We start from the raw sequence: 27,472 nt of genomic DNA on the forward strand, positions 1-27,472 counted from the left end.
TATATGGGTATATATGATGCGGAAGGAAGACACTGCAATCCTCAAGGGATGACCTGACATTGATTGCTTACTTTTTTTAAAATAGAGAGGACTATTTTCTAGTCCTACTCTGCTATCTGAAATCATCAGCTCTGAGTAAGGTGTCCAACCTTGTGAAAAAAAAGATGTCATTGATTAAGGCAAGATGTACTGACCAGCTGACAGCCCTTCTCTTACACAGTGACGGAGCAATGATGATGTGTCTCTTTCTATTGTTATTGATGTATAACCCATGGCTTTTAGTTCATGCCTGTCATTAATGTAAATATAATTTTAAATGCAAAGGGTTCTTGCTTTTCTTTTTTTAGATCTGTCTAGCAAGAGTTAAACCATTACGGCCACATAGGAAAATGTTCTCAATAGATTTATATTTCTAAAAAAGTGGTTATGTGAAAGTTTTTATATTGGTTCAGGGAAACAGCATAGAAAGGTCTTCAGATACAAGCCCGGTTATTCTGTTATGATTCCATCTATGATATCATTTTCACTAATATACCAGGTTTGATAATGTGTCACACGCATTTTAGAAACAATTATAGCAGTTAACATTTCAAATAGAAAATGGTCCTCAATAATATTTTTCTTTGTTGGGAAAACACTGTAGAGAAGTTATTTAAGACCATAGCATTGTTAGACTTGCAGCAAATGTTAGGCTTAAGCACAAGTGTAACGTTTTTAGTAAACTGTAGTTTGTATGCTAATGGAATTTTTATTTTGACTTTTTTTTTAGATCAATGAATGTATTCCTTATTGTATACCTCTGTATTCTCATCAGTAAAGCACTAATAAATACCGTCCTGAAGTATGTCTGGCAGAGTGAGCCATTTCGTGATGAGCCATGGTATAATCAGAAAACAGAGCCAGAAAGGAAAAGAAATCTGGTATGGAAATAAATTAAAATCCAAAAAAAGTTTCACTAAACGCTTAACCTGTAAGAATCCTTCTGGAAAGTATATACAGTCAGTCATAAATTGTTGCTTGTGTTGCTAACGGTGGTGGCAGTATATTTATAGAACTCTTGTATATTAAATTGTTGCATTTAAGTTGTAAATTAACTGATGAGAAAACGTCTGGTTTTGGTATAAAAAGCCTCATGAAAATCTTTCGGAGTGTCCTGTCATTGATGTGCATTACTGAAGAACTGACCTCTTGCAGGGAAATATAGGGCTGAAAGGAATCCCACAACTATTGGCAATCATATAACAAATGTGTGTTCAAAAGAATCCACTGTAGGAATCTCTGTGAAAGTACTCCTCAAAAGCTTAGTTTCGTATAGTCCTGTAACTCTGTCATGAGCGCTAGAGACCAGCAACAGAGTTGCCAGTGACTGATGTCCTTACGGGAGCAAGGACATAGTCCAGAATGGGTACCCAGATGATCCAAAGTAACGAACTGAACCCAAAAGCACAGAAGGCATAATATTATGTCATTAAATCCTCCCAGTCAGACCATGGGAAAATTTTGTTCTTTACCCTGAATGTATGATGAGCACACGCTAGCCAAGCATTTTCTAGATTTCTCATTACCACCAGTAATGCTATCTCAACCTGCTCAGCAGGTTGACTATACCTCCAACAAGTCTCCACCACTGAAAAAATTGAGCCAGGTTATGTGCACACATTCTACTCGTATTGAGAGAAGGAAGGCAAACCCTTTATTTATTAATGAAATGCTGCCTGAAAGTTATGTAATTTGGTAATCCTTGAATGAGTTACCGTAGTTTTATGTTTTTTTTTTTCTGGTAATCTGTGAATGTACATTTTATTGTTTTCCTTGTTATCATACAGGTGTTCACCACTCTCAGTTGCTCTAGAACTTTACAACAATGATGTGTAAATGTACTCTACACCTGTATGTCTGTAAAGAAAAACACGAATTTAAAACAAAAAAATTTTTTTCTTCATACCAAATTAGTTGTGATGTTATAAATCATGAAGGTATACATCCTGTGCTGAACTGTGAGCTGTGACACGTGTTGCTTACTGTTTGAAAGTTATTAGGAAAAAATAATTTGCAAATGTATGTAGTCATCTTTAGGTTTTTGATGGTACATGAAAAAAATCAATATTTTCTTCTTGTTTCTTTGGCAGTTTCTTCGAGCTTTTACAGACTTTCTTGCATTCATGGTTCTTTTCAACTACATTATTCCTGTATCCATGTATGTCACTGTGGAAATGCAGAAATTCCTTGGTTCTTATTTCCTTACATGGGATGAGGAAATGTTTGATGAGGACACAGGTGAAGGACCACTGGTGAATACTTCTGACCTCAATGAAGAGCTGGGACAGGTAAATTTCATTGAATGATAAATTTTTTCAACTGTTTCTACCATAATTTTTTATTTTAAAATTGTCACTTCATTTTTTTTTCACAGCTTAATGTACATTTTCTTTAGTGCTGATTAATTTTAAAAATAAAATTTGAGATCTTCTGATTTTCAGAACCAAAAATTCTGATTTCTCAGTCAGTCAGTGGAATGTAAGTTGGTATTACTGTATTAGTAAAGCGTAAACACTTTAAGAAGGTAATGATTTCTCTCCATTGACTATAGAGGGAGATTATATAAGCATCTGACTTCCTTAGAGTAAAAGTCAGATGGAAAAAAAATCCCTTTTTGTCTGGCTAGACTGACACCAAATCTCCAGACACAAGTTTCATCCAGTAAAATGATTTACTGTCACTCTCATTTTCCAAAAGAAATTCTATGTTTAGTATTCTGTGTTAAGAAAACCATCACCTTGACACAGATATGCATGAATATTTTTTGACAAAATATTTAGGATCTCTATTAATTAAAAATGTTTTCATAGGTTTTCAAATAAATAAATAAGATGGTGTATTTCCTTATTTTTGTACAGCCAAACTAGTAATTAAGCTTTTAGGGACACATATCTATTCGGATAAAAGATGGTACCAAGTATTTTATTATTATGGGAGACAGTTGGCACTGTCTCCCATAAGATCCTCGTAGAGAAACTAATGAATTATGGGCTGGATGAGCAGTCAGTGAGGTGGATTGAAAACTGGCTGAGTGGCCAGGCCCAGAGGGTGGTGGTCAGCAGCTCAAAGTCTAGTGGGAAGCCAGTAACGAGCCATGTACACCAGGAATGGACCCAGTATCGACCCCTGGTCATCAATGATCTGGATGACAGGGCACAGTGTACCCTAGGGGCCACCCAGCTGGAAAGCAGCTTGGCAGAAAAGGACCTGGGGGTCCTGCTGGACATCGAGTTGAATGTGAGCCAGCAAATGTGCCCTTACAGCAAAGAAGGTGAATGGCATCCTCATCTGCGTTAGACAGAGTATTGCCAGCAGGTGAAGGGAGGTGACCCTTCTCCTCGACTCTGCACTGGCAAGGCCACACCTGGAATACTGTATCCACTTCTGGGCTCCCCAGTGTAAGAGACATGGGCATACTGGATGGAGTCCAGTGAAGGGCCACAAAGATGGTGAAGGGACTGGAGCGTCTCTCTTGTGAGGACAGGCTGAGAGAGCTGGGACTGTCCAGCCTGGAGAAGGGAAAGTACAGGGAGGATCTTACCAATGTGTATAAATACCTGAAGGGAGGGTGCAAAGAGGATGGCGCCAGGCTTTTTTCAGTGGTGCCCAGTGACAGGACCAGAGGCAATGGGCGCACAAACTGAAACAGGAGGGTCTGTCTGAACATCAGGAAACACTGTTTTACTGTCACAGTGACTGAGTTGCCCAGGCAGACTTATCTGCATCCTTAGAGATAACCAAAACCTGTCTGGACAGGTCCTGGGCAACCAGCTCTTGGGTGGTGGGTGGGTGGACCAGGCGATCTCCTGACGTGCCCTCCAACCTCAACCATTCTGTGATTCTGTTATAAAAAATAACGTACTACTACTAAATTTACATGTCGTCCCTAAAATGGGACCCTCATCAGTAGTTGGCATTATTAGTATGAATCCAATGAACTAAATTTTGCTTCTGCGTTTTTGAAAGATATTATACATTGTATTTCTAATGAAGGTTTTGATTGCGAATCCTTATTTGTGGTTGTAGTAAATACTGTCATAGTGACATACACGCATTATTCCTTTTTTCATGTAACAGGTGTTGATCCCAAAGCAGCACACTGAATGAATAAAGCACCTTTGCTTGCTAGCTTTTGTATCTTGTATAAGTGTATTATGAAAATGAATGCAGGAGTTGAGGTGAAAGAAATCCGTATAAATCCTGTTCACTTTGAAAATTTGAATATGGGTATTGTGTCCACAGATGATAAACCACTGGAAAATTTGGAAACTTGCCTTTTCCGATTAACGAATATTAGAAAAGTCAATCTAGGAGGAGGGTTCACATATTAAGTAACTTCTCTTATGACTGAGAGCAAAAATTTGTTTTTTATTTTGTTTGATGCACTTGATAAACGTTGAAGTTTGTTAAACAATCTGACGAATGCTAACTAATTGCCTTGCTTCCAGTGTTTATAGAATCATAGAATCATTAAGGTTGGAAAAGTCCTTTAAGATCATCGAGTCCAACCGTTATCCTAGCACTGCCAAGTCCACCACTAAACCATGTCCTCGAGCACCACATCTACCCTTCTTTTAAATACCTCCAGGGATGGAGACTCAACCACTTCCCTGGGCAACCTGTTCCAGTGCCTGACTGCCCTTTCGGTGAAGAAGTTTTTCCTAATATCCAACCTAAACTTCCCCTGGCGCAGCTTGAGGCTGTTTCCTCTCGTCCTATCCCTTGTTGCTTGGGAGAAGAGACCAACCCCCACCTCACTACAGCCTCCCTTCAGGTAGTTGTAGAGAGCAATAAGGTCTCCCCTGAGCCTCCTTTTCTCCAGGCTAAACATCCCCAGCTCCCTTAGCTGCTCCTCATAAGACTTGTGCTCTAGACCCTTCACCAGCTTTGTTGCCCTCCTCTGGACACGCTCCAGCACCTCGATGTCCTTCTTGTAGTGAGGGGCCCAAAACTGAACACAGTACTCGAGGTGCGGCCTCACCAGTGCCGAGTACAGAGGGACGATCGCTTCCCTGGTCCTGCTGGTCACGCTATTCCTGATACAAGCCAGGATGCCATTGGCCCTCTTGGCCACCTGAGCACACTGCTGGCTCATGTTCAGGCAGCTGTCAACCAGCACCCCCAGGTGTTGTTTAGTTTAGTTCCTATCCTTACATAATGCTCTCAGTTTATCAAGTATATACATGCAATCTGTATACAATACCTATATCCAAGATCCAAATTTGAGCTTGTGCTGATCTAGCTGTTCTGGTTTATAGTTCAGGTTTTGGTTTTATTTTTGATGTTGTTATCCTTAAATGCTGGGGCTCATTGTAAAAGATAAAATGAATGAAAAATTCAATATTGAGACAAAAGGAATGTTTCCAGGGCAATAACAGTGCCCATGTGTATAACTGTATGTGACCATTAGTCCAGAGGCCTCATTCAAACTAACGTAATTGTAGGGGAGAATTCTGATACTACCCTAAGGACCATTCTGACAGTAACTGATGCAAATCCAGGCACGTACATTAAATAATGATCCCTGGGAAATGGAATTTGTGTGCATTTTGTTTCCATAAATATCTGTCTTGCAGCAAGAAAGACATTAAAATCCAAAAAGGAGCTTGAGAGAAGAGTGAAAGTAGGTTAAACACATTATTTATATGCGTTATGAGGCAAAAGATAGCTTTGATGATACTTGTGTATGATAAAATCTTTCAGGGCCCACATTTCCGTGGAAGACGATTCCCAAAAGAAATTGTTTCTTCCTTTCCTGAAAGAGCCTGAATAAGGACCTTTAAAGGAAGGTGTAACCCAGTAATAATCTTGGTTTTGTTAAGAGACCTTGGAAAATCTCCGTTCATATTCCCGCTGTTTTTAATTTGTGCTCATTTGCAGATTGAGTATGTCTTCACAGATAAAACAGGAACATTAACTGAGAACAACATGGAATTCATAGAATGTTGCATTGAAGGGCATGTTTATGTACCGCATGTTATCTGCAATGGCCAAATTCTCCATGATTGTACAGGCATTGATATGATCGATTCTTCTCCAGGAGGAAGTGGAAAGGTATGATGACTCTTCCTAGGTTCTTGGTTTTTTACAATGAAACATGAAAATTGAACTGTACTGATGAAGGGAATATTAGAAATATAACATCCTTGAATTTCACTAATCAAAGATATGGAAATGCATCACAACATAGACATTTCCCTGTCCTAGTTTAGAGTAAGATTTAAAGGCTTAATAGGAAGTTTCCCAACTTACTGCAGCTGTAAAACTGAATTAAATAAAACCCAGAAATATAGACCTTTCTCTGGGTAATAGCTAAAGAAACACAATAGCTGGTTTCCGTTTAACATTAGCTACAACAGGGAAAGCAAGGCAGGAAACTCATCAAGGGGGAAAATGAGAGCTCAATGCAAACACTTAGTCATCACTGAGTGAAGATGTGGCCAGAGAATGGTTTATGATCAAGTTAAATTACTTTTAAATGTGACTTAATAAAGCCACATCTGAAATGTGCTACACACAGCGTGTATGTGCTGTGGCTTTTTTGCTGTGTAAAGCAAAATTAGTTGAAAGTTAAGGAGACTTCACATGTCAACTGATGAGCAGGGTGTAAATGGGCAGGATAATCATAGCCAAAGGACAATATATTTTTAAATATATCAATACAGTCTCAAATCATACTTTGGCCATACCCTTCACTATGGCAAAACAAGGCCTCTTAAAACATGTTGGTGTAATTCAGCAGCCTTATGGCTCTCACCCATGGCCCTCAGAACGTAACGTGGTCCCAAGGTACACTGTGTTTTTATCTTGGAATTACAATGACACAGACAGTTTGTATTGAACAGCACAGAAGAATAAGATTCAGACACAAAGATACAGGTAGAACACAGCCAGATATTCATGAGCTAGAAATCTCTTTCTGGTGTCAGAAGCTGTCATTGCCAAACCATCTGAAATTTTATAGAAGTTGGTTGGCTCCAGCTGCCAAAATGTCCACACTCCTTTTGTTTTGTATAATTCTGAGAGGTGTTCAAGTTGTCTAAGCAATTGAAATCAGTAAAGCCAGTTAACATTTGTGCTCCAGGTGCTGCATCCCTCTGTCTGGACTCAGGACTCCTAAGATTGTACCTTGACTAGTATTTAATACGGGTTGTTAAAGTTTAAGCAAAAGTAAAGAAAAAAGCTTTAGCCACATCTAGGCACTCACAGGAGGCAAAAGATGCACTCTGTCTGTTTTGGGCATCAGCAGCCTGACTTGCATGCCAATGCTAGTAGCACTAGCAGCTATTAAACAGTCGTGTGGTTACTACTGGGAAAGACTTGGCTCCCCCTAAAGGGCATGTGATCTGTGACACTGCTTTTATTTGATAATAAACTGGAGTAATCAGTAACATTGCTAACCTTCCAAAAGAAAAGGTTTCAAAGGAATACTTGAAAGTGATCACACATAATGACAACCATTCCTTTTATTTTTTAGGAGAGAGAGGAACTGTTTTTCCGAGCTCTTTGTCTTTGCCACACTGTTCAGGTAAAAGATGATGACAGCGTAGATGGACTGAAGAAAAACCAGCTCTCAAGAAGATCTTGTATATATATTTCATCATCACCTGATGAAGTTGCTTTAGTTGAGGGAATACAGAGGTATGTGTGTAATCAGGTATTATACTTTTTTAATCTAGAGATCTAATCACTGAAGTTCAAAGTTGTTTACAGCACAAAAATCGTAATAACAAACACTAAATCATCTAGAGCTGATGACTCTCCTAACATAGTCATGATTATTTTTATTCATAAACCAAATAAAAACAGTTTGGGTTTTGTTTTCAAAAGATAAGCTTGGTCTTAAATCCTTATGACATGCTTAAACTGGATAATTATGCATTTGTTGTATTCATTCTCTTGATTTATGTTTCATTTTACAGACTTGGTTACACCTATCTAAGGCTGAAGGACAATTTTATGGAGATCTTAAATCGGGAAAATAACATAGAGAAGTAAGTGGTTAAAAATATAACAAAATGAACTGATGTTTTTATTGATGTGTTTAATAAATCATTCTTACCCTATACATCAATTTTTAATTCAGAAAAGTCATAAATTCTACATTTTAGTGGAAAAATAAACTATCTACTAATCTTTATAATTTTAATAGATCCTGTAGTTCTATATTTTCACTTAGTCTGTTAGTTTGACAGTATATGCAGTACAAAGTATTAATATAACAACAAAGGTGTGGTGTGGGGTTCATGACCTAATCTAGTAGTTCCTAATAGTTTTAGGAACTGTGGCTATTTTTCCTTTGTTATATGGTAAATAATATTTTCTTAGTAGAAAATGGTATGTACCCCATTTGTTGTTTGCAAATAATCCGTATAATTTACAGGAGAGTGATATCTATAGAATAAATTTTTATAGCTGGTTCAAAGAAAATTTAAAACAGGTACTGTTTTTTGTCATTTTCCTTTAACATGTAGAATAAATCTGAGTAAAATTTTCAATAACATTTAAGTAGTACAGCAGTTTAATGGGATGTACATACTTTTGAAAACGTTACCTTACACTTCTGTAGATGTCTACTGGTTAAGGCTATTGCATCTCTGTATCTTCCTACATGTGTACTCTGCTAACTACACAGGGACTCTTGGACACAAATATAGGAACCATGCTTTTAGGGTATCCTATACCCTTTTAGGGGAATATGGAGGATTTTTCCTGAAGGTTACTTCAGGCTTTTGTGGCTCAACTCATAAGAACTGGAGTCAGTATAACGTGGTGACTAATGAAAGCACTATAATTAATAGGGATTTTCTCCAAAATGCATCACAGTTTGTAGACATAGGCCTGATCCAGCTCCTTGTTAGAATCTGTTGTAACTTTTAATGAAATAAACACTGTGGCCTTGCACAGGTTTGAATCCCAGGCTGCTGTAAGGACTTAGAACTGAATAATCTAATTAAATAAGCAGATCTATTTTATAAGAAAAGTATTAACAGATGAATCCTGAAGAGATTGTGATTAATGATTGGGATGCTTATGTTTGTGCTAGAAAAAGGGGGTCTCTCGTAGGTAAAAGGAAATAAGTAAGAGAGTAAATGATAAAAATATATAAATTGATGAATTATACAGAAACAGTACAACAGGAACCTGTGTTCATTTTTCCTCCTAGAAAGGAAAGGAATATGGGATAAAATAAAGTCATAAAAACAATGGCAAATATAAATCCAGTAAAAAGAAATGTTTTTTCACTTGAATAATTTGTCAGTCAACACTTGAGCAAGATTCATGAAATTAGGTGGGCACTTTTGGGAGATAGGAATAGTCAAAATTAGAAAAATATCAGATTAAGAATTCTGTGTAAACACCTACGCATTTCAAGTTCTAAGGCTATGCCTAGGTATTATAGGTAGGAATTTACCTACTTTATAAGCAGTATAGTGCTCTACTGCAAGGTTTCTAGTCTTCTGCTTAAATAAATTATAGTGACTATACATCCAAACATATTTATGAACATCATGCAGACAAATTCTGTTTCAAGTAATTAGGAGCTGAGGGCCTTCCATATTTATTATTTGTAACCTCTTGTTTCATTCTGAACTAGTTCCCTATTCATAGTACTCAACATAATTTTCCATGTTAAAAGTCATGTGTTATTTGATATGCTTGAAGTTGTAATAACCAGTTTAGGGATCTGGAAAAGCAGAGTTTAAAAAAAAAACCCTTCTGTTTCTGTTTCAGGTTTGAATTATTAGAGGTTTTGAGTTTTGATTCTGTGAGACGGCGAATGAGCGTAATTGTTAAATCTTCAACAGGTAGGGCTGTCGCATTCTGTTTTTTCTTAGATGTTTTTGTTTCACTTGAATTTATTTCAGGTTTATCAAAGAGTTAAGAATTAATCACAGTCTGTGTGCCTTTCTTTATAAAAAAAGGGGATCGGGTACCAGCATGAGTGCAAATGTTATTAAAAAGTTGGAAGAAATCTTTTTGAAGACTTGTTAATTTGGATGGTTTTATGAAGAAGGATGTATTTGGCCATTTTGAATTCCATATGCTGTCTCTTTTAGGTGATATATTTCTGTTTTGTAAGGGAGCAGATTCTTCCATATTTCCTAGAGTTAAAGAAGGCAAAATTGACCAAATACGATCCAGAGTTGAACGCAATGCAGTGGTAAGATTCCATTTTATTGATCTGTTCATGTGATATCAGTGTCAAAAAAAATTAAGTGTCCTTACCTCCTGTTTGATCTGGTAACAGATTTGTCTTCCTAGGCACCGAGATTATTCTATGCCGAAGTGCACACAAGCTGTATGGGTAGCAGCCTGTGTTACTCCCTTATTTGAATCTGTCCTCCATCTCATCTTCCAAATGGCAGTTGTGGTGAGATATGAATGCATTAGATATGCACAACAGTATGTTATACCAGAGGTCATCAATTAGCTTTTTGGTATGGCATTTCATGACTGTGGTGGTTTGAATTAATTTTTGAATGAAAGAAAAGTGAAAAACTTCACTGAAAATCTCATCCTTGCTTTCAGTAAATTGTGATTTGCTGCCTTTGATTGCTTTACAAACCCTTAAAAGAGAAAAGCCATTAGAGCAAAATGTAGCAACAAATGCACTTCTTATGGGGAAACAGTGCAGTGATTATCCTTACACTAAAGGATACACTAAAGGCGTTCTAAAAATGAACTATGAACTGCCTGATCATCTCTAAAAGAAATTCAGAACTTGGTTTTACCTAAAAGGTAGTATTTCAAGTTGTAAAATACTGAATTATGCCAAAAATATGCAGAACCCATTTCAGTGGAATATGACTGCCAGTCTTATTTATAAGATAAAATTTGCTGGCATCCAGTACTCAAACTGAAAACAAAGTATTATTACAGGTCTGTGAAAAAATTGCTACAGTGTTACCTGCTTTTGTTTTGAAGGGAAGCTTGAAAACTCTTTGCCAAAGTCCTTTGCTAAGCTTTACTATATGAAACAGCTGTCTGATAATTACAAGTGAAGGAGGCTAGTGAAACTGAAAGAAGTGTTTACATATCATATCCATCCAATGTCTGTCAAGAAAGGAATCCAGACCAAGAACTATTTCTTCATCCTGGGTAATTGGAAATAGGGCTGGCTCCTACATACAGAAGCTTCTGCAAGAAGATAGAGGCAGCCACCTGGAACATGCCCTTATCAATATCAACAGTCAGGGAGATTTTTTTAGTACTACTTCTTGGATTGGTCATAAGTAACTATACAAAGACCTACTGGATTAAAGTTTATGAAGATAACATGCCAGTTAAGTGGTGTTGTGAGAGACAATATATTTGAGGTGGCAAAACTTCCTTTCTGTGTTGTAGCAGCTTTTTCCCTCCTTACACAGTCTATATACTCCCTTTCTTATTCATCACACAGTCCAAAAGTCTAATCCAGTCTGAAACACCCACAGCTAAATTCTAGTTTTCACTTCACTGAAATGGCACAGTTGGATTTTCACTTTCAACACTCTCTGTGATGTTTTGTCCCTGTCTCTGCTGCAACACAGCATCAAATCAGACTCTGTAGAGCTACTATTTATATTATTGTTATTTATTCTGACTCATCCTGCCTAATTATACGCATAGAGAAGGAAACCTTTACTTTGACTCTCCTTTCCCTGGTAATCTCATATATCCAGTTGGGTGGCTGAGGTGTTTCTTTTCTGGATGAATGAGGTTTGTCCCTTCTAGGGCAGCACAGAATCAAGCTGACGCATGTTCTAGTTCAGACTATACTGTACTGGTCTATACTATACTCACTTCACTATAAAAGTGAGTAGTGAGACTCTTCATGTTAATTGTAAAATAATTCAAATTTTTCAAATATTCCAGCATAAACACTGGCAAGAAGTCTGACGAGTTTTCTAAGAGGCATTTTGTTTCTTTTGATTACATTCTTTAGGAGGGATTGCGAACATTATGCGTTGCATATAAAAAGCTCACAGCAGAAGAATATAGTAATGCACAGAAGCTGCTTCAGAATGCAAAGTTGGCCCTCCAGGACCGGGAAAAGAAATTGGCAGAAGTGTATGAGAAGATAGAAAGAGATTTTATTTTACTTGGTGCTACAGCTGTTGAAGATAGGTTGGTACATTTCTTAGATTTTTATGTTTAGTAATGTGACCAAAGTAATTGAAGACTCTTTTGTAATTCTTTTTCTGGATTAGAGATTTATTTGAAAACCCCTTTATTTGAATCAATTCCATACCCGTAGCTTACTAAAGTTACACGTAGTAACTTTGTAATTTAGTAAGCTAGTAACAATAGTTAAGTGTACAAAAATCAGTATATTCAAGCCATTTAGATGCAGTTCATGTACTACGTTGTAGAACAAATTGTAGGGAAAAGTTCTGGAGGAAAGAACTACAAAATGGGTACTGAGGAAATGAAGGAAGAATCTTTAGGTCTTAAAAAAATTCAAAAATAAAACTGGGAGATAACTTCAACTCAGCAGTACTTCGCTGTTTGATGTCGTTAGCTAAAAGCACTGAAAATGTTTCAATTGAAGTACTTGTCTGGGGAATGAAGCATCTTGTCTTTTAGGCTATATAAATGAAAGGTGAAACTTTGAGCACTTTGAAAGTGTCAAAACTAATTATTTATAATGTACTACTCCCCTAAACATTTTTTGATTCACACCTTGGGGAAAATTCTTAGATCTGATAACTTTTATTGAAATGTTTTATTTGGTTATGGAAACCTTTCAATAAGGACCTCTGAATTTCTCATTTCCAAGCACTCTATCAATGTATGTTGTCATTTGACTTCCACAGACTACAAGAAAAAGCTGCTGACACTATTGAAGCACTCCAGAAAGCTGGAATTAAAGTTTGGGTTCTCACGGGAGACAAAATGGAGACTGCTGCAGCTACTTGCTACGCTTGCAAACTGTTCCGGAGAAATACACAAATACTTGAGCTAACCACAAAGAAAATTGAGGAACAGAGTTTACATGATGTGCTTTTTGACCTAAGCAAGACTGTCCTAAGACACAATGGCAGCTTAACCAGGGATACTTTCTCAGGGTAAGGAAAAAGTTGAATTTTTAGCCAGTAATGGGCTTCTGTGCATTTCATAAACAATTGAATGATTGATCAATTACCTTAAGAGCGGCAACATACTATGTTTCAGTTTCTGTTGTTAAAGTGTGAATTATTGTATGGCAATTAAGTGTAAGTTTGTTCTATATAAGTTTAAATTTTCGCAGTCTTTATCTCATTACTGGTACTGCTTTAACTGTTAAAGGAAAAATCACAACTGACGTTTTAATTATGTATTTTTCCCACTGCAAAAATATTTATTCTTGGCAAAAAAAATAGTAAAGCAAAATACTGTGTCTAACTTTTAAAAAGGAAGCAGATATGATTTATTCCTGTAATCAGAGTTAGAACGTGATGTGACTTTCTTGATAAGACCAAGGCCACAGGGAGCAACAATATTTGGCCCTACTGGGCTATTTCTAAGGAAGATTATGCTACATTTACAGACAGGTAACAGGCAACAGCATAGTACCAAATCTTCTGGTGTGCATAAAAGTACTTAAAGTGCCCTAAATTATAAAGAAACCATTGACTTCTGTGTATTTTGAATATCCAAAGAAGGATAAGTATCATGTATACAGAAGTGATTTCCCTGAAACATAACATAGAAGAAGATAGAAAATGGCATTAAAAAGCAAAAAACAGGTATAATGTAAATACAGGTAGTAAATTAGGCTACTTATTTGAAGCTTAGTAATTGGTACACATTACTTGCTCTTTTTTGCCCCACTGTAAAAATCTAAGAATTAGGTTCTAAAACATTATCATCTTAAGATGTTAAGAAAAGAAGTTATTGTCTTCCAGACATAATGATATTTGCTTTGTTTTTCTACTTAATATGGAACCAGCTAGCAAGTCCATTTAATATGCATTTGCAATAAGTTTGTAGTAAAGGAACAACAAGCGAACAATCATTTGTGGTATTCTAGCAGACAGTTTCTAAAACTCTTAGCCTTACAGCTTGAAACTCTGAGCCTGAGCATTTTTCTTAGCTCTTATACTTTTAGTCCCTTTGGTCTAATCAAGAGCATTTGTATATTCAGTTAAATAAATCGTATTTCTCTATATCATCTGTACTATATTTAGCTTAAAACCCACAGCTCTTACAACATATGTTTTAAACATGTTTGTTTAACTTTTTATGCAATGCCAATTTTCTTGACATTAAGACTCATAAGAATTTTTTGTCTTTGCCTCCAGAGTTGGAGAACGTGCTAAGATAGTAATAGCAGGATTCTGCCTGGATGTTCAAATTTACGCTGACAATTTTTCACTATAATACATCAAACATTCAGTACATTGCCTCAACTTCATAATACATTTTTGGTTGATATCATTGTATACTAATGGTGTTGCCCTATTTGTGCCGATAGTGACAAAGTGCTGAAAATATCTGTGAATTGTTATTAAATACAGTTTACAGTACTTTATGTTATTTCTCAAAAATAGCGTGTGTTCTAGTAGTTAAGATGGAGATACTTAAATTACATTAATATTAATAAATATGGTGTTTTCTTCACAAACATTGGTCCTGGCGAAGCCATGTTTGTTGAAAACCCGCGCACAGTAGTATAACCTTGGAGCACTGAAACTAGAGCACAAATAAACCTCGATGTATGTTTATAGAACGCTCACTGCTGAGCTTGAGCCTGAGGCTGCTGTGTAATGAAGGCAAGTGCAAGGGTGCTCTGAAATAACGAGTTTGGATGCTGCAGAAAACTACTCTTGTAGCGCAGCAGTCAGTGTGGACGGACCATCTTCCCCCATTGTTCAGCATATGTTGTTGTGGTAAACTGTGCTTCATTCGACCACGGTTACACTTATAGCAATGTCCAAATTATTACAGGTATACCCGTAATAGATTAATAGATATAATAATACATTGTAATCTTATAGATAACATATATAATAATTATAATTACAGGTATACCTGTAGTGGACTTAGCACACTAAACGCAAAGTATACATACTGTAAATGTAGGCAGTGGCCTTATCTCTCCAGGCCAACAAGTCCATTCTAGGCATTTCCTTGAAAGCACGGTTTACTTCCTTAAATGTAGACCCTTGAAAAACAAGGTTGTTTGCTTCATCAAGTAGATTTCAGAGTACCAAACGCCTTTCCCTTTAACTTTTTTCTCTATATTATGGAATGTGCCACAAAATTAACTTTCTTCCTGCAACTCAGTTTACCTCACTGCAGTTCTTGGAGCCCTTTCAAACCAAACTGAAAGGTCATTAATTATACACTCATACTCACTGGTGAAGTCACTGAGATATCAGATTTCTGTCTTTGAACTGGTGAAGCACTGAGTATTTCAACATAACCTAGAATTTTAAAATTTCATAAATAGCAGTCCTATACGAGGAATTTCCTTTAGAAGTATATTAATTTTTCAGTATTCCATACTCATTATTTTTTCATTAATTAATTTTGACAAAAGAACTATTGTCAAATTTAAAATGTCTGAGAATTTTACAGTGACTCTTAGTTTATATTTTATCCCTGAACAGACTTTCAACTGATATGCAAGATTATGGTTTAATTATTGATGGAGCAGCATTATCATTAATAATGAAGCCAAGACAAGATGGGAGCTCTGGCAACTACAGAGAGCTCTTTCTTGAAATTTGCAGGAACTGCAGTGCTGTGTTATGCTGTCGAATGGCGCCTCTGCAAAAAGCACAGGTTTGTATTTCATTTCGTAATTGTTAGCTGTGCACGTATGTAAATATTGAAAGTTAATATTCTGTATGACTAACTATGATAACTTAAAATGTTATCATTCGCTTTTGTATCTTCTGAAATGGAAAAAGTAAAGAAAAAAGGGGAGGGGGAAAATTTCTACTGGCAAGCAATTTAGATAATGATATGCTAAAATGGCACCCAGCTGTGCACCTGAATTTGATTTATGTACATATTGTGCAAATTTTATGGTTGGTACATGCTGATAAATGAGCATATTTAATGAACTGAACTAATTGCTTCCTTTTTAACCTAACAAGCTTTGAATAGTCTACTATCTGTTGATACTACAAGAACCTGCGTTACTTATTACTGTAGAGTGGTGTTTCTTCTCTATTTTTAACGTAAGTGGGAAGCTATGAAAGAAGAATCCAGACAGAAAAATGTGTGCATTATCATTTTAAATACTTCTTGACTGTTGTGTACTAGTTTGTATCAAGTAAAACCATATCCTTCCATTACTGAAACATCTCAATATAGCTGAAGAACTTTTAAAGGAAACAAACATTGGAATATACACTTCTTTTTTCGTTTCAAACTGTCATGTCTTTTTCTCAATGCTCAGGTACAGCCTATGTAGCCCTTATTCATCTTAACAAATGTATTGAGCCAGCACTTCTAACTGTCTGGAAGTTTGTAGAAGTTTTTAGTTGCAGCTGACTCTGTATCAGATTTGCAGAGGTGATCATTTAGAATGGAGAGATTTTAAGTCAACTTTTTGGACAGTTTCTATGTCAACAGTGTTTAGATATATACAGAGTCCTATTATCTTTTCTTAAATAGTAAGAAAAAATTTCAGCACAGTTAAAGAATCTTTCGGTCTCTAGTTTCAGGATTTCTTTGAAATTGTACGCTCTGTCTGTGGAACCCATTTAATTTATTAATGCACTTACACAGCATTAAGCAATCTCAACAATATCTTCCTTTCTTCTGCTCTTCCTTCCTCCTGTGCATCTCTCTCAAAATAGTTTGGAAGTATTTGAAAAGTGTTATTTTATATTTGGAACAAATACTTTCAATAGCAAGAAACTACTGTGATCTTTATGCATAGTAGTTGCATTGGGTAATATTGTTTTTTGTGTCCCTTCACAGAATTTCTTATATAACTGTGTTGGTCATTTTTGATTAATTGTACACTCATGCAAAATAAGCAAACCATTACAGAGAAGAGTTTTTAACACTATTTTTTTCCAGATTGTAAAATTGATTAAGTTATCAAAGGAGCATCCTATCACATTAGCAATTGGTGATGGAGCAAATGATGTCAGTATGATTCTAGAAGCACATGTTGGTATAGGTAAGTGTGCTTTTTAGAATATTAGTTCAAGTGAAATGACAAAACCCATTTACTTCTTAACAACAAGCATCTCAAAGAATCAGCTTATACATTTTCTAGACAAATTTTAGTGAATTTACCTCAGGAATTTTGTGAGGTACGGTGGTGATCTCTTATTAGATCAATGTCATAGCATTATTATATAATTTTTAAATAATTGTATCCTTGAAATAGTTCTTCAGTTATTAAACAGCTTCGTCACTTTTTTTTTAAAGGACTCATTGGCAAAGAAGGTCGTCAAGCAGCAAGAAACAGTGACTATGCAATACCTAAATTTAAACATTTGAAAAAAATGTTGCTTGTTCATGGGCATTTTTATTATGTTAGGATATCTGAACTTGTGCAATACTTCTTTTATAAGGTAGGAGAATGCTTATTCTAATTACATAAATCTCAAGAACTTACGTGGTAATATCTAACTATATACAGTTTGTGTAGTCAATGGTGCAAAAAAGCAATAATTCCATAAAGAGATTTTGTTGAGTGCCAGATGCAAAGGTGAAATGGGATTATTGTTTTTATCCAGACCATGAAGTGAAATAGCTTTTATATAGATATATTCTGCAATCTATGGTATGTTTAAAAGCAAAATTTGCCTTGTCCTCCCTCTGCCCCCACAATTCCAACACAGACTGTTCTACTTATTTTCAGTACCTTCTGGGTTCTCTCTATCGTGGCCTTTTAGATCAAGATGGAAATAGTATTTGAGAACTTAGTGTAACTTAATTTACATTAGTTTCTAAATTCATTAGGATAGTGTAGGTGGAGAAAGTTGATAATGTGCATCCCCCTGTTTAAACGGTTTTGTTATGTCTAAATTTTGGGATCCAATCAAAGTTCTTTCAGTAAGCAATGGAAGATTATAGAAAGGAACCTTCTAGAAGATAATTCAAGGTCTTAGTGTTTGACTATATGTATTGTTAGGAGAGGATGAAGTTTGGGGTCACAGCTAGAAACATCTTAAAATTACTCTGCTGGGAACCATGCTAACTGGAGTATCCATGCTTGCTTATCACAGTTTGTGTCCTACTGTGGATTGTACCTTATTTGCCTTGCATTAATTGAGCTGTGCTCCTGAATTGCAAAATTCATTGCCCTTGAATTTTGACTGTAGCCTTATAAGTTTGCTTTCAAAATATTTTAAGTGTTTTTCTTAACAGTACTACTGTAGATGAGGATGTTGATGTTTAATGTATGCAGCACTTTCTACTGTTCCTGCGGTGTTTATTATTACTAGTGTTATAAAACTGTGATATACATAGCTATAGCATTGTACAGCATATAAATTAGTGCTTATATTTCACTTGACAACTGTGTCACTTTGTCTTTCAGAATGTCTGCTTCATTTTTCCTCAGTTTTTATATCAGTTCTTCTGTGGGTTTTCACAACAGGTTAGTTGTTCTTTTTCCCTCACTGCCACATTTTCTCTTCGGCTTTTTTTTTTTAAAATGGATCCTTTAACACTGCGCCTGTTCAGCTGAGAAAATTTCTAGGTTAGTTTACACATTGTAAAAAGAGCAGCATCATGGTTTTTAGTGGCAATTGCAGTTAAGTTACAGAAAACAATTTTATGAATTATCATAAATGAAATGTTTATTTTCAAAGTCAAAGAATACAGGAAAACAAAATTAGGAAATGGCAATGCAAAGTCTGTTAGGTTTAAGCTTATTGAACATGGACAGAGGCAATCCTGAAAGACAAGTAATTGAACTAGTTGTTCATTTTCAGAATGAAAATGGAAGAATAAACTAGTCTTCTCTGGGGTGCGCAGGTATGAATTGCAAACTTCAGACAAATAGTGGCATTCAAATAGCTGAAAAGGAAAAATAAACACGGAAAGATAAGAGGAAAAGTGAACTGCTGCTCACCAGAGGAGTGCCATCATTCTGGATGAGGATGGCAGATGATGGCAGATGGCAGAGGATCCAGTATTCTCCTTTCTAAATTTTTGTTTATTTGCTTCTCCCCTTTGCTCTAATTTATCTAATTTGTGCAGGAAAATCTACCTCTTCTTTCTTCTGAATGAGGGAGCAAAAAACAAAGGAATGAATGACTGGACTTAGACAAAAAGAGGATTAAGTTTTCAGGATTAAATTGGACAAGAGGAAGATTTAATTGGGAGAAAATAGTACTGTTGCTTTGAATTTGTGGAATGTCTCAAAAGAAAGCTCCAGGAGGAGTAAAAATGACAGAACTATTTTTTTTGGTCTGTTTTGGTTTTAATTTCAAATGACCATTGAAAACTTTGTTGGTTTTTATCAAGCATTATTAGGATTTAGATACGAAAGCATGTGTTGGTGAAAATTTAGTTGTAAAATTTCCTGTTCTTTTAAGTGCTGATTATAAATCTGAATCAAAAAGGGGGTTTTGACAGCAATTTTTGTGGCATAAATGATTCACCACATAGGTTTTGGGAAATAAACAACTCTTTTTATGGGGCGATGTGGTAAGTTTGAGTGCTAGTTACAATGATGATGCATACATGGAAAAGTCATTCAGAGGGAAGAAGAATCAAAGATACGTTGGGGTGTTTCTTTGTACAGCACGTTGCAGTCACCCACAGCTGAAGAACCTCTGGAGTACTCCCCCTTCCTCCCTGCATGGCTCCATGTTATGTGGACATGGAGGAGATAAAAGGGGGTGGATGTGCCAGGGAGGAATTTCTGCCTCTACAGGAATCTGCTGTTGTTCAGTTTGGGTAGTGTGGAGTTGGTCTTACAGTTGAAATGATAGGAGGGGCCAATATGTGGACCAGACTATTAAATCCATCTTTTAGTTGACCTTGTGTCCTCCAGATGAATGGGGTATAAGTGCAGAGTTGTGTCCTATCAGTTAGCAGCTGTTCAGGGATATTTGCCTCCATTGTGAAGAGATATAGTTTTGTTTTTTCTGAAGAAGTTGACTCACTCTTTTTAAATCAAATGGCATGCAGTGCATAGTGTTTTAAAATTAAAACTAGCTGATTTGATTCTTTTCCATCTACAGACTTTATACGATACTGCGTATCTAACACTGTACAATATCAGCTTCACTTCCCTTCCTATCCTCTTGTATGGTCTAATGGAACAACATGTCAGTGCAGACACACTCAAGAGAGAGCCTTCCCTATACAGGTAAAACTAATATCTTATGCCCCAAAGTTTGACTGTTCAGTTGTGGAATCTCTCTCTGTTACAACCAAAGTCCTCAGGATTTCTGTACAAGGTTGCAGTAGAACATCAGATACACTGCAACAGAAGAGTTGAAGACCGCGTGCACAGTCTATAAAATACAATAGATACACATGCACTTTTACATGTATATTTACATACTGCAATCCACACCATTCATTTGCTACATTAGTGAGTGAAAGCAAAATAGAAATTACTGTTCTACAAATCAAAATATGATTTATTTTAGTACTCTCTATTTTTTCCAGCCATGGGGAACAGAAGTATTTTAAAAAGAGAAAGTATACTGTTTCTTCTATATACATGTTTTATTCTGAAAGAAAAGAGGACTGAGTGGTAGAGTGTTGTATCATAGGATGTATTCTGTGTGGTGTCCAATGTTGTCCTCTGCATATTGTTGACTCACTTCTGTGCACTGAAATTGTGACTGGTTTAGATTCTTAGCCACCTGAAATACAGTTCTTGCCAATTAACTGCATGTGGCCATCTAAATTAGGAACAGTAACCAGTTTTGATTCTTGTAGCTGCAAAACCAGTACATTTTAGAGAGTGGTAACAGCAGATAATCAAAGGGAAAACATTTTTTGAGAGGTAATATTAGATGCCCAAAGGTTAATCAGTGCAGTGATGTGTTGATATATACTCATTCTATGGGCAAGAACTAAAGCTGTAATATTTAATTTTTCTGTAATACAAAAATGCATGCTAGTGAACAGTTCTATTGTTGACCAAATCCTGTATTTTTTGTGGGAAAACATTCAAGAAATCCAATTTGACCTGAAGCTTCAACTGAACTGCAAAATCCTTGTTTCACGTGTTCCACATAAAATTAATATTTTGTTTTATTGCAATAGTCTGTATAGAAGTACCCCATGGGAAATAAAACAAAGTCTCCAGAGACCTCTAGTGTTTCCATTTAAAATCTACAGGGGATCATGACATGCATAGCAAATACCAGAAAAAAGATACCTTCTGTAAAAAGATTGAGAAGTAAAAGGGTGCAGCACAGAAGAATTTACCATACAGTTGAAATAAGCAGAATTACAGGCAGCAGTTAAACAAAAGTGATTAAGTCTCCATCCCTGGAGGCATTTAAAAGACGGGTAGACGTGGTGCTTGAGGACATGGTTTAGTGGTGGACTTGGCAGTGATAGGTTAACGGTTGGACTCAATGATCTTAAGGGTCTTTTCCAACCTTAACGATTCTATGATTCGGGGGGGGGGGGGGGGGGAACACAAAAAACCAAAAAAACAACAAACAGGAGATGTTCAGGAAGGATTTGAATGTGAAGGGTTAGACAGTTGACACGTGGAAATGTGGTGGTTTTGCATGCAATCTCTTAATTGTTTTTTTTCCCTCAAAAAACGATATGAGTGACATCATTTGTCTAAGCTTTTTGAACATGCTGATAATGAATGCATATATCTTGTTTAACACAGAGATGTTGCCAAGAATGCTTTGCTGCGCTGGCGTGCATTTATTTATTGGACATTCCTAGGAGTGTTTGATGCTGTGGTATTTTTCTTTGGTGCCTATTTCTTGTTTGAAAACACAATTGTGACCAGCAATGGACAGGTTAGTGTTGGATTTGATCAGTCAATCAAAGGTAATTTTTTTTAATATCAAGTGTGCTATGAACATAGTTTTAATTGTTTTCTTCAAGATTTCCAGTACAGATGATAACTGTTTTATGAAGTACGGTGAGATAGATGGATTATCTGTTCAGCAAAATCTGAACTATGTAATAGGAGTTCTGTGTATCAGTAAACAGAGGCATAGGAGTAGATACAACTTAGGAGAAATATATATTGTAAATTCCAAGTATTCCTTCAGAATTTACATAGTAACTCTCTTGTTTCATGCTTAACATGCATCTGATGAATATCTGATTAACATATCAGAAGGCTCTTGGTAGAGTAGTTATGAATGATCATAAAAGAGCTTAAATGTAACAAGCTTTTTAATATTTAAATTATTTTTTACATATGGCAGCTTAAAATAATCTATCTCTACTTGCTTTGCGGCCACATGAATGCAAATTTTAACAACTTTTGCATTTTATTTATTTTACCCATTGATATTTTGGTCTATTTTATTTGTGTGCTTTTTTTTTTTTCTTTTTGCTACTTGCTTCTCTTCCTATCCTCAGCTAATGACAACCAGCACTCACATGGTAAGACTATTGTGGATTTGTCATGATATCCATTTCATCTTTCACTGTTCTTTAATTAAACTGTTAAAGAGCAGTTCAGTATTTCCTATAATTATTTCAAAATATCACTGAAACCTATAGATAGAAATGTTCTTTATTGCTACTTTATAAGTGCTTAAAATATAAAGAACTTATATAGAGTATAAGGTATATTAAGGTATATGTGGTGTGGTAAAGAGCCATGAACTTTAAAAAATAAGTAGGCTTTTTGCTTCCTTGAGTTTTGTTATTTTGTTCTATGCATTTCTGTGACCTATATTTTGTTGCTGACTCTCTCTGCTGTAGAAAATTTATTATAGTTTATGCTCTAAAGTGCTTGAATGGCTTTAGAAAAAACCCTCAAAGCGAGAGAAAATAAACTTAGCACAATTTTGTTGCCTATATGTAACATACACGTTTGCTTGAGATGCAATATTCAACTATCATTAAATACCATCTTTGTGACATCTACCATGGAAATGAACTTCTAGTGTGTGAGAGAACACTTGGTAGAAAGAGCTTTTCTAAGGACAGAATGAATTTCCATTAGACATAACTACGCTGCAGCACTTCTTTTTCTGGTACCATTATGTTCTCTGTTAGATGTTCAAAACTCTGCATCAGCTTACATTTATAGTCCTGTAAATTAGACTTCTCATACCTATACACATTTTGTAAATGGTTTGTATTGCAAATATTCTGACTGGGTTCCTTCTTGAAATTTTAGTCTACTCCTGTTGCACTTACTAAATCAGATTCTTCTTGATAAAGCTCTAAAGTCAGACTAGTGCCTACTTTCCAAATTTTGAATGTGTATGTCTACAACTAGATACCCATGTTAATATTTGATGATAAAATGTATTGCTTGATGAGACATTCTGACTCTTGAGTGTCAGAGTGGGTTAGAAAATTCATCATCATTCAGCATGCATGCTTGCGTGTATGTATAAAACTTTCAGGTTTTGAGTTGCAATTTTAGATTTAAAGGCTTGAAAATGTTAATGTTCAGGAATAGTCAGATATACACATGTGAGTTCATACATACATAAATGCTAGTTGGTGCTGATGGTTATTTCCAAGTATTTAAATTACACTCACATCTGCAAAAAGTGAATGAAAGGTTTGAAGATTGGAAAGGTTTACCGCAACACTATGTTATTATGGAACAGGAAAAAGGTAGAAAGCAGAAAAGGGGATAAAAGGTTCCAAATTGTTAAAATGGGTGCTGAAGCAAAAATTTTGAATTCTTCTTTCCCTCCAGAAATGAACTAATCACCATTGTTGCAAAACTAGTAAAAAGTGAAGGAGGTCAATGTCTTTCACTTAGATTGATGCCTGTGTCAGACTAAAATTTATATACCATTAACCTTGCTTCCAAACATAATCCCCCCAGGATGTTTCTCAGTATTTAGAAATTTGTTTGAAACTGCATGCTGTAGAGTGATGTTACTAGTATAATGGAGAAGTGTAGTTTTAATCGCTGAGATTTACTTCATAAAGGTCTGCCTCAGTCATTTCCTGGTAAACAAAACTAAGATGCCAAAGATTTATCTCTTATTAATTGTTATTAATTTGTGATATTGCTTTGTGTATGGTGTTCCACTTTGGATGTGACATGGTTGGTAATGTAAAAACATGTAGTCAGAGACCAACTACATAAGGAAGGTAAGAAGAAAAGAAGGCACCATAGAAGTAATTGCAGATTGTAAATGTCATCTTAGTTTACCCATACAATAAAACATATTTCCTGTGTGATTTTTTTATTTTAACATTTGATGCAGAGCGGATTAAATATAATTGTTAAGCTGAGTTCAGAGATAGGTAGGAGAAACTAAATTAAAAGGAAGAACAGAATGGGAAATACAAAACAGCAGGAAGGAAGAGAAGTGAGTAGAATGATGAATTGGAACATCTAGAAAATTAACTCTGTCCCAGCTGAAAGGAGGACAGGAAGATACAACAAACACAGTTGCAGAAGGAGGAGGGGAGATCTTGGATATGCTGGGAGCAGAGCATAGAAGAATGTTTGTTAATGAACTAGATGTTAACAAACAGACTTACAAAAAATGATTCACAGCCTGAAGACATAAGTAGTATCTTGAGACAGTCAATCCTGAAAATACATTCTGAGTTTTTGTAACTCACACCATCCCATATTGCTCTGCTTAGCTTTCTCTGTGCCAAATTAGCAGCCTTATGGAGTCTGGTGTCCCTGTGCTATGACCTCATTTTCTGAGCCAAAAAGATGGGTAGGTGAAAGGTTTGGTTGCATCCTGATGCTTTCTATCTAGCCTGACAAACAGAGAGAGGGGAAGGTTGTTTCAACTTTTTTATTTAATCTAGCAGCTTTTATTGGAAATACGGACACAGCTGCTCAGTATGCAGAAACTTAGACTGACACTAGGCTCTCTGAGACATGCCAGATATGACATGAGAGTGTTGTAAAATTTAACTACAAGAAGAAAGTCAGTAAATGGCATAATCTGAAGCTCCTGAACCAGATTCCTGTGCAGTTTTAACTGCACTGATTTTTTTTAGGGCACGCAAAATATTGTACCAATGGTATGACCCTATAAAATTGTTCTATTACATATCAATGTAAAAGGTCAAAATGCTGAAGGTTTTCTGCACTTTATCTTGTGTCCTGTACACTTGGTCACACATTGAGTAATTTTAAAATAATGAAGTGGTTACTCAGAATAATTAATCTTTCAGCCTGTCATTTGTTTATTTTTTAAACGATTTTCTGTTCCCAGTTGATCAGATTATCTCAGCCTAGTTTCCTACAGATTTCTGTCTTGTGGCTGGATGTGTCTCCATTCAGAGTTTTTCCCACAGCAGCACATTTGTGTGATCACTTGCCCATGTGAATCTCCTGTGATCTAATATTGGGTGAGCTTGTCTAGAATAAGGTAGATGGGAGGGGACCCTGGAGGTGATCCAGTTCAACTCCTGCTTTGTGCAGTTGCTCAAGGCTTTGTCTAGTCTTCTTCAAGTTTTGAATATCCCTGAGGATGGAGATTCCATAACCTTCTGGGCAACCTGTTCCAATGTTTTTCTGCCTTTATGGGGAAAAAAATTCTCCTAATACATAAGCAGAATTTTTCTTGTTGCTGAAGAGAGGTCTGTTCCAGTTCTTCATCTTTGTAATTGTTCTTCAAATATTTGTGGGCAGCTACTAAGTTGTTCCTTAACTTCCCCTTCACCAGACTAAATAAGTCCTTCAACCTCTCCTCGCAGGAGAGCTATGGATCGCTAAGCATCTTGGTTGCCTGCCACTTGATCCTTTCCAATTTTTGCACGTCCCTCCTGAACTGAGGGACCCAAAACCGGGCAAGGTGTTCCAGGTTCAACCTCACTATAGCTGAGTAGATGGGAGTCATAACCTTTCTTCAGTGGCCATGTTCCTCCCAATACAGCTCAGTTTGCAGTTTCCCTTGTGTATAGAGAGAGCACCCTATAGACTTACATTCAGCCTGGAGTCCACTGTAAGCCCGCTGCAGCTTCCTTTTCAGCAGGGCCATTGCTCAGCCAGTCAGTTCCAATATATGGCATTACTCCTCCATAGCTGTAAAACTTTGCACTTTTCCTTGTTTAATTTCATATGATATCTGTTAGCCCACTTCTCACATCAATGGAGGTCCCTCTGGATTGAAACTCTGCCATTCATTATGTCAACTATTCTCTATTTTTGTGTCACCTGGGATTTGCTCATGATGCTGTCTGTGTCACCATCCAGGCCACTCACAGAGATACTTGGCAATATCAGCCCCAGTGCCAGTCCCTGGTGTAGTTCACCGATTACCAGCAGCCAACCAAGCATCAAGAACATTGATCACTACACTTCTGAGTCCAGTGGTTCAGCCAGTTTTCAACTCTAGTAGTAGTCCATTTACTCAGCCCTGGCTTCCTTATCTTCCAAATGAGAATGCTGCCCGTCCAAGCCAAGCGTCAAATGCCTTGGTAAATTTGAAATAGATAGCATCCACTGCTCTCCTTCCTTAACAACTCCTTAACCTGTTGCTTCCATACTGTTTGCTGCTCCTTTCCTTTCCAAGCTTTGCTGTTAAATGCAAGGAGCTGGTTTTGCTCCTGAAGACTAATACCCAGAGTATTGACTACTTCAGCATTTTCTTTAACACCTTCCAGTAGGTTGTCTTACCACTCCATCAGTGGACTTATATTTTCCCTTTGAAACAAGGATACCTGTAAATATCCTTTTTGTCATGCTCAACACCCCTCACTAATGTTAGTTTGAGCTGGGCTTTGTCTGGGTGATTTTGTTCCTCTGTACCCAAGTAATGCTTTTATGCTACCTGTTTGTTGCCTGCCCATATTGTCATCTCTTGTATGCTCCTATTTTGCCTTTTAGTTCATATCCAAATGTCCTGCTTGGCCAACTGAGTCTTCTGCTGAAATTTCATGTCTTCCTCCAGAAGAATTCATGAGATCTCAGCAGTTTTCTCTCTCAAAATCATTCAGCTCTCTTGGGCACCCTTCTCTTTCATGGGTGCGATGCCCTGAATAAAACAAAGTCTCTTCTCAAAAAATAGTGTCCTAACTCTGTTGCTTACTTTTCCAACGTTTCTCTGGATCCTAAACTTGCTCATCTCATAGCTGCTGCAGCCCAAGCAATCCTCTGTGACCATATTCACCACCAGTTCTTCCCTCCATCAGCATTAATGATCATTTCTGCCGACTTGAAAAGCTAAAGTGTTTTTATTTCATTATGCAGATGAGGAGAAAATTAACCACAATTCAAAAGTGTTTTATCTTGAAACGTATGTAGAACATTTATGTACTTACATGCCTTTGATGTACTGATGTACTTTCTTGTACTGTTACTCGTCTGTATAACATGCCATTGAACGTCCAAGAAATTGTGGTACACCAAGGACAGCAGAGAAAGGAGATCAGAAAAAAG

The 27,472-nt window shown here is 36.4% G+C and overlaps 1 protein-coding gene across 1 annotated transcript in view; it reads left to right on the forward strand.

The window, feature by feature from the left end:
* Positions 1 to 27,472, forward strand: part of ATP11A (ATPase phospholipid transporting 11A) — a 131,861-nt gene that overhangs the window by 93,027 nt on the left and 11,362 nt on the right. Inside the window, exons 11-25 of the mRNA XM_082330564.1 lie at positions 770 to 920; positions 2,130 to 2,327; positions 5,920 to 6,093; positions 7,517 to 7,680; positions 7,962 to 8,033; positions 9,775 to 9,848; positions 10,101 to 10,204; positions 11,969 to 12,150; positions 12,840 to 13,091; positions 15,618 to 15,792; positions 17,044 to 17,146; positions 17,401 to 17,546; positions 18,518 to 18,577; positions 20,172 to 20,299; positions 21,797 to 21,932. Of these exons, the coding sequence (XP_082186690.1) occupies positions 770 to 920; positions 2,130 to 2,327; positions 5,920 to 6,093; positions 7,517 to 7,680; positions 7,962 to 8,033; positions 9,775 to 9,848; positions 10,101 to 10,204; positions 11,969 to 12,150; positions 12,840 to 13,091; positions 15,618 to 15,792; positions 17,044 to 17,146; positions 17,401 to 17,546; positions 18,518 to 18,577; positions 20,172 to 20,299; positions 21,797 to 21,932 (2,119 nt within the window). The remainder of the gene's footprint in view (positions 1 to 769; positions 921 to 2,129; positions 2,328 to 5,919; positions 6,094 to 7,516; positions 7,681 to 7,961; positions 8,034 to 9,774; positions 9,849 to 10,100; positions 10,205 to 11,968; positions 12,151 to 12,839; positions 13,092 to 15,617; positions 15,793 to 17,043; positions 17,147 to 17,400; positions 17,547 to 18,517; positions 18,578 to 20,171; positions 20,300 to 21,796; positions 21,933 to 27,472) is intronic.

The sequence above is a fragment of the Platalea leucorodia genome, assembly GCF_965183815.1.
Source record: "Platalea leucorodia genome assembly, chromosome: 2".
Taxonomy (NCBI): Eukaryota; Metazoa; Chordata; class Aves; order Pelecaniformes; family Threskiornithidae; genus Platalea; species Platalea leucorodia.